This window comes from Oreochromis aureus, linkage group 23 (genome assembly GCF_013358895.1).
Source record: "Oreochromis aureus strain Israel breed Guangdong linkage group 23, ZZ_aureus, whole genome shotgun sequence".
Taxonomy (NCBI): Eukaryota; Metazoa; Chordata; class Actinopteri; order Cichliformes; family Cichlidae; genus Oreochromis; species Oreochromis aureus.
This window is the reverse complement of record NC_052963.1, coordinates 2,757,048-2,770,914: the sequence shown is the minus strand read 5'-3', so window position 1 is coordinate 2,770,914 and position 13,867 is coordinate 2,757,048. Positions and strand designations below refer to the sequence as shown.

General features: G+C 42.1%; 1 protein-coding gene across 2 annotated transcripts; it reads right to left on the bottom strand.

Annotated features, from left to right (window-relative positions):
• Nucleotides 1–8,830: 8,830 nt before the first annotated feature.
• On the bottom strand, nucleotides 8,831–13,321 carry arl6ip6 (ADP-ribosylation factor-like 6 interacting protein 6). 2 transcript variants are annotated; one of them, XM_031752105.2, is made up of 5 exons: nucleotides 13,232–13,321; nucleotides 12,716–12,845; nucleotides 11,129–11,182; nucleotides 10,422–10,554; nucleotides 8,831–9,307 (listed from the first exon to the last, which is right to left on the bottom strand). In XM_031752105.2, the coding sequence occupies exons 1-5, from the start codon at nucleotides 13,232–13,234 to the stop codon at nucleotides 9,214–9,216; spliced, it is 414 nt and encodes a 137-aa protein (XP_031607965.1). In that variant the 5' UTR covers nucleotides 13,235–13,321; the 3' UTR covers nucleotides 8,831–9,213. The 2 variants fall into 2 exon arrangements, with proteins under 2 accessions (XP_031607965.1, XP_031607964.1); XM_031752104.2 differs by lacking the exon at nucleotides 13,232–13,321 and having other exon boundaries at nucleotides 12,716–13,058.
• Between the last annotated feature and the right edge of the window lie 546 nt (nucleotides 13,322–13,867).

The following is a 13,867-nucleotide window of genomic DNA, read 5'->3' as shown; positions in this document are numbered from 1 at the left end:
TTCGGTTATGGTTAGGTATTTAGGAGTTATGACTCAGTTTGTTTTTCCTTAAAACTTAGGCGCACCGTCCTAGGGATCGGCTGCAGCATCCTGACTCCCATCGGTTCTTCTTCCTCCTTCTGTTAACATGCTCCTCTTCTTCTTCGTTGTTTCTTATGAATGACATTCTTATATATTGCTGATATTTTCCATCACCCCCATTTTTTCATATAAGACCTGCTGTGGTCTCTAATCAAAGTATGGTACAACAAACAGTCAAATCTCACCCACTTATATTCTACCTTTATTTTTCTATTTTGTCCTCGAAGGTCAGGTCTCCCAACACCACTCTGGAGGGGATTCAGCCTCCAAAGTTTTATAGTTTTAATTTGACTTTTTCATATCAGTATACAATTTTAAGACCATGCAACTAGTAAATCACCAGAAATTACAACATACAATTAGTATTCATAACCTTATTTGTCAATCCCATGCTGCCATGCAGTTTCCGTGGAGAAAGCCTGTGTTTACTTTCTATCACTTATCCTAACCTTTAACCTTTAATTTTTTTTGGGGGGGGGCATTCAACAAGTCTGTTCAGGGCTCTCTTAGTGTTTATTTTCAGTCTCACATGGAGCACTTGGGGTAATGTTTTTCTCATCCCTGCAGGAGTAGGACCAAAACAATAGGCCTTCAGTCCATTTTGCTTTTGAAGCTTCCTTTATTTTTTGTTTCACACTCTTACTTTGGTTCCATGGGATGTATGGTCAATAATCTCCCCGACATCATCCTGTAGATGTAACCTATACCTGCATTTGAATCAAAAGAAAGATTGAAAACAAACAGACAACCAATCGTAGCTCTTGGAGTATCACAGCAGGTTGTTCACCCCCTCTCCCTTTGGGTCCTGATGGATTCATAATATCACATATTATATTTTCATACTTTACAATGCCTTAGGCAACCAAACAAGAGACAACTACAAAGAACCACACTCAACCCATATATGAGGTCCTCTAAACCGAGGAGCAAAGGATGTCCAGTCCGCATCTCACACAGGTACGTTAAGGCCTAAAGGAACATAAGTATTCAATCTCTCTATCCACCCCCTCTCCATCCTTTTCCACTGACCGACCGACCAACCAGGATTCTCCTGCAATCCCATGATTACCAGTGCCCCCTCTGTATGCTCCTTAAAATGAGTGGCCACTAAAATACATGGTCCATCCGGACAGCACACAGGTGCTGTTGCAGACGCACTTTCAAGCGGGCCCTAGTCTCCCCCACATACATCAACCTACACTTGTTACACACAGAACGTGTTATCAGGCACTGCTATGGAGCGAATCATTTGCAGAAAATAGTACGTGTCCTTTAAGTAACTACAGTGTTTATTTGAGAGAGGCCCCAGTAAATGAGTCCATATACTGGGGAATATTGTACGTTGCGCAACTACAATCGGAGACTATCGGCCTCCCAGGTGGGACCTCAGACTGCACGGGGTGCTTATGAATTTTCGGCAACAAGTAGAATTGACGTGGGCGGGGATCGTTGGACTCTAACAAATAATCGTGCTGTTTCGCAGAGATGTATTTCTTGTTGTGTAATGAATGGACAATCTTCCTGTTTTCCAACTGCACCTCAGATTGGATTGAATTTGGGATGCTTTTGTAATATGTTTTTATTTCCCCAATTGCCTTTGAGCTTCCAACCTGTACTGCTGCTTATCCATAATTACGATTTTAGAGCCCTTATCCGCCAGCCTAATCACGATCTGCTTGTTACCCTTCAGTTCCCTAAGTGCATGTTCTTCCTCCACTGTAAGGCTAACTTCCCTTCCCACTGGTGGCCGAAACGAGTGAAAAACACTAATGTGTCTCTTTAATAATCCTTTGAGCAGGTCACTCAGTGCTTCCCACTCCGGCTCCCAAACCGATGGTAAGACAAGGGGCTCCCTACGAAAGTCATCGTTTTCAGACTAGTCTCATAATATCAAGCGTCTATGATACCAGTGTAAAGGATTAGGGTATGCAGCTAGGGAAAGCATTATGTCAATGGGACGTCCCCACGAGGATAGCAAACTGTGTGTGTGTTCTGACGAGCAGGCTGTGAGATGGAGAAAACTAAATGTTCAGTCCAGAGCAGCTGATTGATTAGTTCACCCTTAGTGGAGCTTGTATATGTAATCGAGCAGAGAGGAGTTCAGCAGAGACTGGAGGTAAACGTTTGAATCCAGCAGATCAGATGTTTCGTTGTCAGTCTGCTTCACATTTAGACTAAACACATGTATTGAAAACTTAAAAAAATGAGCATTTTTTTAACTATGATCCATCAGCACTTGGACTGTTTTTTGAGAAGAGCATTTATTTTGTATTGTTATCAGTGTGACTGATTATACCAGACGTGTGTGCGTGTGTGCCTTCATACAGATGATTGACACGAGATATTTGAGTGCAGAGGAGCTGGCCGACCTGATGGCTGCCTTTTTACCCACTGAATGAAATCATCACACAGACTATAGATTTCCACCAGCCCAGGCTTTGAAACACATTCCTGCTGCTTTGGATCTGAGATTTATTGACAGGAAAGAAGAGTGTTCACCAACAGCAGAAAGCTTTGTCTGAATGTGGCCACCAAATTGTGTTGCATCAACCAAAATGAATCCTGAGCAAATCAATACGTAAGCCATAAATGCCCGGGTGACACACTGTTCTTCCAAGGCTGTCTGCAGTAGCTGTGAGCGGACTAGCAAGCAAACGGGCACACTGCCGCTTCTACAGGCAGCTGTATGCTGTAACTCAAGCTCACACATTCAATTAGTAATTCATTCCACTGCTTTGGGTGGGAGTGGGGGGAGGAAGAAGACTTATAAATGTGGATGTAAATTATAAAGGATTTATTTATTTTTTTGTTAACTATGAAATAATTTGAAACAAATGGAAGCGTATCTGCAACCGTAAGGTCGCCGGTTCGATCCCCGGGCTCTCTGTCCTGGTCGTTGTGTCCTTGGGCAAGACACTTTACCCTACCGCCTACTGGTGTTGGCCAGGGGGGTCGATGGCGCGATATGGCAGCCTCGCCTCTGTCAGTCTGCCCCAGGGCAGCTGTGGCTACAACTGTAGCTGCCTCCACCAGTGTGTGAATGTGAGAGTGAATGAATAGTGGCATTGTAAAGTGCTTTGGGTGCCTTGAAAAGCGCTATATGAAATCCAATCCATTATTATTATTATTATTATTATTACTCTGTCATGCTGACGAGTAGAGAATACATCTACATTCAGACGACTGCAAACCGGAGCAGCCAATCAGAGTGATTTGAAACATTTGTCTGGATGAACTGTGCCTTTTTCCTGTGACGGTTTCTAACTTTCCCGTGGAGACGGTCAGTGTTACAGAAGATGGAGATCCTCCAACATCTGACATGAAGTGATCTGTGTGCACTCAACGATTCATGAATGTGTTTATTTGACTATGTCTACATGTGTTGTGTATGCGTTCACCGGCCTAAACTGAAGGTGTCCGACTCAAATGCTTCTCCCCCACAAAGACACGTGGGATTCTTAGCTGGTCTATGCAATAATAACAACAAACATCTTTTGTAAGTGTATGCCTTTTTGTTGGTGTTTTTCTGACTCGTGTTCAGCCTAAAATAAACTTTAACTGTACTGTTATTTTTTTCTTTTCCAGTCTTTTTGTTCAGAATAAGGGCCTACAGCCAAACTAGTGACATGCACAACAGCAAGTCCATGGTTGGTTATGCTGTGAAACCCTCTCTGTATATCATACATGTATAAAAATGTAGTTTTTAATACGTCTACATTGTACATACACAACATTGGAACACGCCTCAGCCTGGGGCCGCTGGGATTGGGTCCCTGAAGTTTGGGATGGCTTTGTGTTGTGTTGGGATCTCATCAGCTTGTTCAGGCTTCACACAGGCTTGTCTTTCCATCACTGGAAGCTGGCCCAATCACCTGACTTAACAACAACAGCAGGATAGTTAAGTTGCCAAGTTCCTGTTTAACGAGTGAACTGTCTAGGCAGGTGTAATCCTAAAGACGGTGCTCCAGCTCAACAGGACAGACGGGTTATATGACTCGCTCAAACAGAGGAGCTCCTGTTTTAAAGTCGCTACACTGGCTACCAATCAGATCTAGGTTCCATTGTAACATTGTAGTTTTAACATTCAGAGTGTTACATAGATGCTCACTATATCGCTAAATTTAGATTTATATATACAGTGGCTTGCAAAAGTATTCGGCCCCCTTGAACTTTTCCACATTTTGTCACATTACAGCCACAAACATGAATCAATGTTATTGGGATTTTTGTTCCTCTTCTCACGTGTACACCACTTTGTATTGGTCTTTCACCTGGAATTCCAATAAAATTGATTCATGTTTGTGGCTGTAATGTGAGAAAATGTGGGAAAGTTCTTTTGCAAGCCACTGTATATGCCCTTCTCATAGCTTGAGGTCATCAAATCAAAACCTAGTGGTCTGCCATCCCTGCTGGTGGCATCAGCGTCCTCTAAAGTTTTAAACCAAAGTACAGACTTCATATTCCAGGATCATCCTCTGCCACATCTAAGGTTTTATCTGTCTAGATATCATAAGACGAATCATCTGGTTATTACCAGGTTCTAATATGAAGTAAATACAACCTCAGGTGAACAGCACGACCTATCACACTGTGCTATTGTTTAGTTCACAATAACTCGTCCAAAATGCAGAAGCAGTGTGTGAAAATATAATCCACCCCCCCTCGTTATGCAACAGTGTGCAGAACCACCTTTGGCAACAGTAACTTATCAGCTCCAACTCACACAGAAATGCAGACTCACTTTTCTTTACAAAGTTGAATTTCACCAGTGGTGCACACAGTTTTTGTTAAATAATTACACAATGTGAGGATTGTGCCTTCAAGCAGCATCTTTTTTATGTATTATTGTAGGGTCTACTTTATAATATAAAGCACCTTTAGGCAACTTGTTGTGACTTGGCGCTGTATAAATAAAATTGAATCTTGACGATGTTGATCTTGATGAGATGCAGTGAGGTAGGAATATGAAGAAAAGCATGAAAGGTGCATGAAAACGTTTCATAAGAACATCAGCTGTGGCACGAGCCTCTGTGTAATGCAGCAGATGTTTGGACTTTGTAAAGAGCTTTTTGGCAGCTGAGAATGTCTGTTTTCAGCCACCTTTCCTGCATTATTTCCACACTGTCTTGCAGCACATTTAGGATCTTCTAGCTGATATCCCAGCATTACTGAACTTTTAGTGGATTTCCAGTGACACAAGCAGCAGACTCACTGAGAGCATGACACCTGTGATTTCTGGTTTCTGTTTTTGTGATTAGTGATAATCTGGGAGACTAATCTAAGACAGAGGTTTGTGCAGGAAAGAAGGAGATAGATGTCTTAAGAAGATTTGGAAGTTAGGCCCAGCATTGTTCCCACTGTTATTCTGGTTTTAAACACATAAAAACAGATTTTTGTTCTATATGAATAATTTTCAAAATAAAAGTCATGAACCAGTCTTTTACTGGCAGGAAGCACATGGCAGAGCTGAGGATTAGACTTTACTTGTGATTAAAAACATCACTGGGTGGAACTGCTGGTGTCTTTCACATAGTGTCCATTTCAGTGCTCCTGATTATTGCACAAGTGTTAAAGAAAGCTTCTGTTACTTTACTGTACAGAAACAAAGTGCTGAATTGTATTTGATTCAGGAATGCCATGCACAGCCAACAGGAAACTGATATCTGAGTTTCCTTTGGCACAAACCAATCAGCAGGTGTCGCAATTTTATAAGGAATGTTCTGTGGTCAGCCGTGGAGATGGATACAGAAAATTCAGATTGATGGGTAATCTTAATATCAATATAAATCCCATACAGTTTATTCTGGTTCATGACTGACCTCTAACAATGTAACAGTGACAGAGAGGATAAGGCCAGGGTAGCGTTTTTCAGATCCAGAGGGAAATGGCTCGAAGAAGGAGAATTTTTTTCTTTAATATTTCAAAGTCTTTCTTTGAATGGATAAGACTCCCATTAATAGTTCATCAGAGTTCTTTTCCTATTTGGCCCGGCTTTTTCAAAAACTGAATTCCTCATCTAACATTTCTTTGAGAAATTACAAGACAATATCAGGAATTCAAAGAATCGGTGACTTCAGCCTGCCTGAGGTAACTCGGGTGAAAGATGACAAATGACGAGGCAATGATGAATCAGAAGGAGAGTGTAGATGAATAAAGACATGTAATTTTACAGCTCTGTTTCTGCCTGCTGTGTTTCAGGAATTAAACGATAATGGGGAACTCCACACATAACCAGATTAAACAAGGATCAATTATATCTGGATCACTGGAGGCCAATTTATTAAACAATGATGGAAAAAGTTTTTGCTCTCATCTTTGCAAAGACAATAAAAACTGACGCTCCGGTACGTGTGTCAAAAAAACAACACACTGCATCAGAAGCACTGTGTCAAGGCTTGATGGACTCATAATGAAGCAGTACACGTTGTAGATTCAAGCTCTTCTTCATATTGTTGGCCACCAGATGTCACCAGAGAGGACTGTTGACAAGCTTCAGAGAGCTTTGTTTGGCCATCACCGCTGAAAAGGTCTACACAAAATACCCAATGAGGGTCTTCAGGTCTTCTTTCATTAAGGATTTTAAATATGACTTTTGTGACTGGAAAGTGAAAGCACACACTATACTGCCAAAAGTATTCACTCACCCATCCAAATCAGTGAATTCAGGTACATACAAGGTCTTAAATAATCAGGCCCCATCTTATCTTAATGACCTTGTAGTACCATATCACCCTATTAGAGCACTTCGCTCTCACACTGCAGGCCTACTTGTTGTTCCTAGAGTATTTAAAAGTAGAATGGGAGGCAGAGCCTTCAGTTTTCAGGCCCCTCTTCTGTGGAACCAGCTTCCAGTTTGGATTCGGGAGACAGACACTATCTCTACTTTCAAGATTAGGCTTCAAACTTTCCTTTTTGCTAAAGCATATAGTTAGGGCTGGACTAGGTGACCCTGAATCCTCCCTTAGTTATGCTGCAATAGACGTAGGCTGCCGGGGATTCCCATGATGCATTGAGTTTTTCCTTTCCAGTCACCTTTCTCACTCACTATGTGTTAACAGACCTCTCTGCATCGAATCATATCTGTTATTAATCTCTGTCTCTCTTCCACAGCATGTCTTTATCCTGTCTTCCTTCTCTCACCCCAACCAGTCCCAGCAGATGGCCCCGCCCCTCCCTGAGCCTGTCGGAGGTTTCTTCCTGTTAAAAGGGAGTTTTTCCCTTCCCACTGTCGCCAAAGTGCTTGCTCATAGGGGGTCATATGATTGTTGGATTTTTCTCTGTATCTACTGTACAATATAAAGCGCCTTGAGGCGACTTTTGTTGTGATTTGGCGCTATATAAATAAAATTGAATTGAAAAGTGTCACTTCCATGGCCACAGGTGTGTAAACTCAAGCACCTGTGCAGACTGCTTCTGCAAACATTTGCGGAAGAACGCGTTGCTCTCAGGAGCTCAGTGAATTCCAGCGTTTTACGGTGATGGGATGCCACCTTCTGCAATAAGGTGAGTTTTGACATTCCCTCGTTACTAAATACTCCACAGTGTATTTGGGAGCGATGGGGAAAGACAGCAACTCTGCCACCAAGTGGTAGGCAACGTAAAATCACAGATGCTGAAGTACATAGTGGCCAACTTTCAGTACAGACCTCCAAACTTCATGTGGCCTTCAGATAAACTCAAGAATGGTGTCTTATCCCAGCCTTACATCACCAAGCCCAATGCAAAGCATCAGACGTAGTGGTGTAAAGCACGCCGCCACTAGACTCCAGAGCAGTGAAGACATGTTCTCTCTCTCTCTGTCTGGGAATCTGATGGATGAGTCATCTGTTGTAACTAGATCAACCTCACACACTCACTCAGGCTCTTTCAAATATCTGATTTTCTGTGCCCCAATGGCCAGCCTCAGCACTAGTGGATTGGACTGCTTCTGCCCTCGACATCCCATCTGACACTTGGAGAGCCGACAGGAAGCTGGGCCCATGTTGTTTGTTTAGACTGCACCAGGTCATCAGGCACCCTTCCTAGATTCAGTGGTGGGGCCCAGTGATAGGATTTGTTGATGGTCCCTGGATTTAAAAAAGTAAATACAAATCTGTCATAGGGGCCATCTAAATTGCTCTTTGGATCAGGTGGTGGGGGAGGAGGGTGGACAAATCTGGAACATCAAATATAGGGTGTGCTGGGAACATTTACCAGAGATTATATCTGTTGGCTGTCGTAGGAATGCTCCGGTGTTTCCCCCAGATCATCGTCCGATACCAGGAAAATGTAAATAATATGAAAGCATTCATAAGCTCCCTTTATTAACACACTTCAGCTAGAACATAAAAACCACATATATAAAGTTAGGTCCCTGTCATGGCATGAAACGGCTCTGACCCACTGGAGGGAAAATGTGAAAACTTCTTGTTAAAGAAAATAACACTTTCTTCATAAGCTGATTATTATTAACATGTTCCAAAACCTTTAATCTACCAAAGCATTTACAAGTGGAAAGGCCACTGAATTTAATCTGATAAAATGAGAGTTTGGCATGTAAACCACAAATCTTATTAAATATTAAAACTGCAGAATGCACTTTGCTATAAATTGTTAATGCAATTAAAACTCTTTAAAGCTTTTTAAAGACATTGAAGAATTGTTCTGTCTTTTTAACAACTTTCAAAGCTTTGTTCAGCCTTCAGGGAAAACCTTACACTAACCAGCCCAGGTGAAGAGAGCCGACCAGTGTAAATAAAGACGAAAACAATTCATCAGCAGTAAAAAGTTTAATTCTTTTGTTTTGTTTTGTTTTTCAAATTTGACCAAAGCTGCCATGTTAGCTTTAGACCTGAGCATGTAACATTCCTGTTTGGGTGGTTAATCAACACTGTGCACGGTCTCATCTGAAGAAATACAGTATGTCAGAGTTTGAATTGCTTACAGACCCACATGGAGAGCTTTAATCCAGTACTGCAGGATGGTATACGCAGGCTGTGTGTAATCATGTAAGCCGCAGCTTCATCACCAGTGTTTACAGAAGGTGTCTTCAGTTAGTGCACAGCTGTGTGATCACATGTTTTAGCAGCAATAACAGCACATTAAAACTACTGTGGTTATTTCCCTTGACTTGCATGACTCTGTGTGTGTGTGTCAGCAGAGACTCCAGATGATGGTGAGCATGGCCATGATGCCATTAAGAACAGCAACTCCATATCCCATGTGGAAGCCATGGTCAGAAACATCTCTAGAGGAAATCCCACGTAGAGAGAGATATTATTGATTTGTGTTATTTTAATATCAAGAAACAAAATATACAGTGCTGTAAAACTGTTTTACAGTACTGTATATTTAAGTATAATATAGAGTACAAAAGTATTTCCCCTTTCCTCATTTACCTTTTTTTTCATATTTGTTAGACTTAAATGTTTCTTAAATAGCCAAAGATAAATCAAATAAATACAAATGCAGTTTTTAAATCATTATTTCATTCATTAAGGGGACGAAAGAACACAAAGACTTGCTGCCTCGGAAACAGCGGGTGTCTGCAGCTCAGGAGGTTGGTGGTTCGATCCCTCGCTGTTTAGATCTACGTGTAAAATATCCTCGGGCAAAATACTGAACCCCAAGTTACTCTCTAAGACAGCGGTCCCCAACCTTTTTTGCGCCACGGACCGGTTCATGCCGTACAATATTTTCACGGACCGGCCTTTAAGGTGTCGCGGATAAATACAACAAAATAAAACCAGTACCGGTACCGAAAAAAAGACGATTTATTCATAACACACGTGAAAAGACCCAGGAAAACCGAGTTAACGATTAAAACGATAACAAAATAACGCTAAAAACCGATAAAAATCCTGAAAACCATACATTTCACACCTGAGCCTCAACTCTCGCGGCCCAGTACCAAACGACTCACGGACCGGTACCGGTCCGAGGCCCGGGGGTTGGGGACCGCTGCTCTAATGCATCTGTTGGAGTGTGAAGTCCCCAAAACACAGCAGCAAGTCCACCTCTGAATGGCTCAATAAATAAAAGAAGGTTTGGGAGTGACCCAGTCAAAGTCCAGCCTGAAATCAGATTGAGATTGTTTGGCCTTAAACAGGCTGTTCATGCTGGAACAAGGGCCAGTTACTTTAGTTTAGAAGAGTTTAGGGACCAGGTAGATTAGGATAGATTTTCTTAATAAATGAAAACTGCACTTGGTATTTACTCAGGTTTTCTTTGTGTAATATTCAAATTTGTTTGATCTGAAGAACATAAGTTTAAGAAAAAAAACACACATGTGTAAGAAATCAGCATTATAAGGGAGAATACCTGATTTATATACTCATACAAAGCGTATCCAAGTGTGTTACCTGAAGTGGGCCACTGTCCGCAGTGTTGGGAATTCCATACCAGGCTGGAATGAGTCAAGGTAGGTGAGCATCCACGAGAACCCACAGCAGATGCATCCTACTAATACTGACAGGACCAGGATACTCCAGAAACCTGATTACACACAGTGCAGGATCAGGATTTACAGTTTCTACAGCCTGGATCTCTTCCCTTGTTTTACACAATAAGAGAGAAACCACTGTTGTAGCAACTTGGCTTTTCTGGCTGCTTATTGTGATGTTGAAAGCCAGAACATCATCCTTGTCACACTGTGTTTGACTGCTTCCACTCTTCTCCGTACTGATAAAACATGATTAGTTTTTGTTTTGGTGTTACAATAAAAACAGTATATACAAAAACCCAGAACCTTTGGACAGCAGGTGACCCACAGTCTAAATAAACATGTCTATGGCAAAGTTGTTGAATATGTGGATCTCTTTTGTTACTTTAATAAAGATTAGTTTCTAGGATTTTGCAGAATAATAAGTAATGAAACCTAACTGTTGGCTGCAGCCCTCAGATATTTACACCAGTTACTTTGTACAGTACTTTTCAGAAATGTTGAAACATGGTATTAGAGCTTTCTCTCAGTATATGTGATGCACATGTAACCAAAGAAAGTGTAAACTGAGCATGATGGTGAACACAAGTACCTGGACGGAGCAGTAAATACAGAGCTTATACTTACCGAGCATCTTCTCTTCAGTGCCATCCTCTCCTGTCACCCTCTCTGCCCGCAGCTCTGAAACAATCAAAAGTCACTTATGCTGACCAACATTTGTTAAAAAGCTAGATCTTATCTGGTCCTGTGCCAGACAGGCATATGTACATATATATATATATTATATAAATATAAAAATTCCCCACTCGCCCCTGCAGGCGGTCTATCCTTCAAGCTCGGGTCCTCTACCAGAGGCCTGGGAGCTTGAGGGTCCTGTGCAGTATCTTAGCTCTTCCTAGGACTGCGCTCTTCTGGACAGAGATCTCAGTTCCTGGGATCTGCTGGAGCCACTCGCCTAGCTTGGGAGTCACTGCACCCAGTGCTCCGATTACCACGGGGACCGCTGTTACCTTCAAGCTCCACACAATCTCAAGCTCTTCTCTGAGCCCTTGGTACTTCTGCTTCTTCCTGATGTTGCTGTCATTCAAAACCCCTACATCTATCACTACGGCCGTCTTCTTCTGCTTGTCTACCACCGCTATGTCCAGATGGTTAGCCACCACCATTTTTGTCTGTCTGTATCTGGAAGTCCCACAGGATCTTAGCTCGGTCCACCACCCTTGGGGGCGTCTCCCATTTTGACCTCAGGACTTCCAGGCCATACTCGGTACAGATGTTTCTGTATACTATGCCGGCCACTTGGTTATGGCGTTCCATGTATGCCTTGCCTGCTAGCATCTTGCTCCCTGCTGTTATGTGCTAGATTGTCTCAGGGGCATCTTTACACAGCCTGCACCTGGGGTCTTGGCTGGTGTGATAGACCCCAGCCTCTATGGATCTTGTGCTCAGAGCTTGTTCCTGTGCTGCCATGATTAGTGCCTCTGTGCTGTCTTTCAGTCCAGCTTTGTCCAGCCACTGGTAGGATTTCTGGATGTCAGCCACCTCCTCTGTCTGCTGGTCCTACCATGATGGTTCCTCCTCTTTCTTGGGTTTCTGCTGCATGAGGTATTCACTGAGCACACAGTTGGTTGTGGACATCTTCCTGATGTACTCATGGAAGTTTGTTTCATCCTGGAAAGTGGTACTGACACTCACCAGTCCCTGGCCTCCTCCTTTCTGCTTCGCATACAGCCTGAAGTTGCTGAGGATCCTCAGGACTTGCCTGACGCACTGCAGGTACTTGGTGGTTGCAGCTTTCCTAGCGACCTCTTCATACATATGTGTGTGTATATATATATATATATGATTTAATATATTACAATGATATAATACATATTTGACATGTCAGCAGTTTTCTAAGTAAATATATTTCTTAAGATGTTATAAGGTGTTACTGACATGAAATTCTCACCAGCTGTCGGCAACAACCCATCCAGTGCACACATGCAAAGAAATCATCCACAGATGTGCATTTATTCATTATTATGTGTAATAATGAAAAATTATTGAACAAATGTATTTAACACTTCGTACAAAAGCATTTGCTGGTGATGACTATATTATAAATATCCCTTTGGATTGACCGATCATCCTACAGTAAAAACAGTCTTTTCCTTTTCTGATCCCACTGATCTGATCCTGATTTGCGCGTGAGGTACAGGGCCGCGCGCTTACCTTTGAGTATGGGGTAGATAAGGGCGCAGAGAAACCCGACCGCGGCCACTGCTCCGGCCGAGCCCAGCACCGACAGCGCGACCACGGGCCATGGTTTGGGACCGTTCCGCCTCGCGCTCCTGGCAGGCTCCTGTCCCAACATGTAACGCTGCTCACTCAAATGAACAAATGAAAATGTCTGCAAACCAAACTTTTCCACAGCCGCGCTCAGCAGAACAAAGCTTTCTTCATACACAGCATGTGAATTCACAGACTCTACGTCACACCGATGACATGCTCACAGTGACGACCCGACTGCTTTTAACTTGTACCAGGAACTGCTGATTACATGTTTGAACTTTTCGCTTCCGCACACAAAATTGTCCCCGAGGGGGTTCCGTTGGTGTAGTTTAAACTGCCACAGTTAAATATGTGGAAACAAGCTTAGCTAGGCCACTTACAGTCTTTTAAATGGTTTTATGTCTGTTTCTTTTAAATTCAGTTGTGGTAAAGTATCAGGCAGAAAGAACAGTTTACCATGTTTCACTCTTCACAGGTGTTGCAAAGATTTTGTGCCTCAAAATCTGTGTGAGCCTCTCGCCCTAAGACAGCTGGGATAGGCTCCAGCCCCCGGCGAACCTGAGCTGGATAAGCGGAAGAGAATGGATGGAAATTTGTAACACTGATTGGCTGATATTAATCTGCACTGATTGTATGTTGATACGTGTTGGCCTGTTTTATCTGCTGAATTGCTCCAACAATTAACATTTTCATATTTTTTATTCTAAACCGCTTTCTCTTTTATTTAATAGAGAGTTTCCTCAAACAAATGTCCTAAAGATTATAAAGCTCCTCATGCATCGTTAGCAGTATATTTTGAAGTAGCCGCACAGTTGTATCCGTGAGTCCACAGCAACACCATTAATCATTTTCATAATGATCTGAAAGGTACTCTATTATAATATGCATAACAGTAATGATCGGATTCTCTTGTTTCAAGTATGCTTTCAAAAATAAAAAAAGAACTGTTGAATTAGTTGTTTTTAAATAAAGTACTTAATTAAAACAGTAATTGTTTTAAAATTAATTTAAAAAATCATAAAAAGGTGTACTTTGAGCTATCTCAGCTTTAACCCTCTTCTGTCTCCTCCCACAATTTTGTTTTCTCACGCG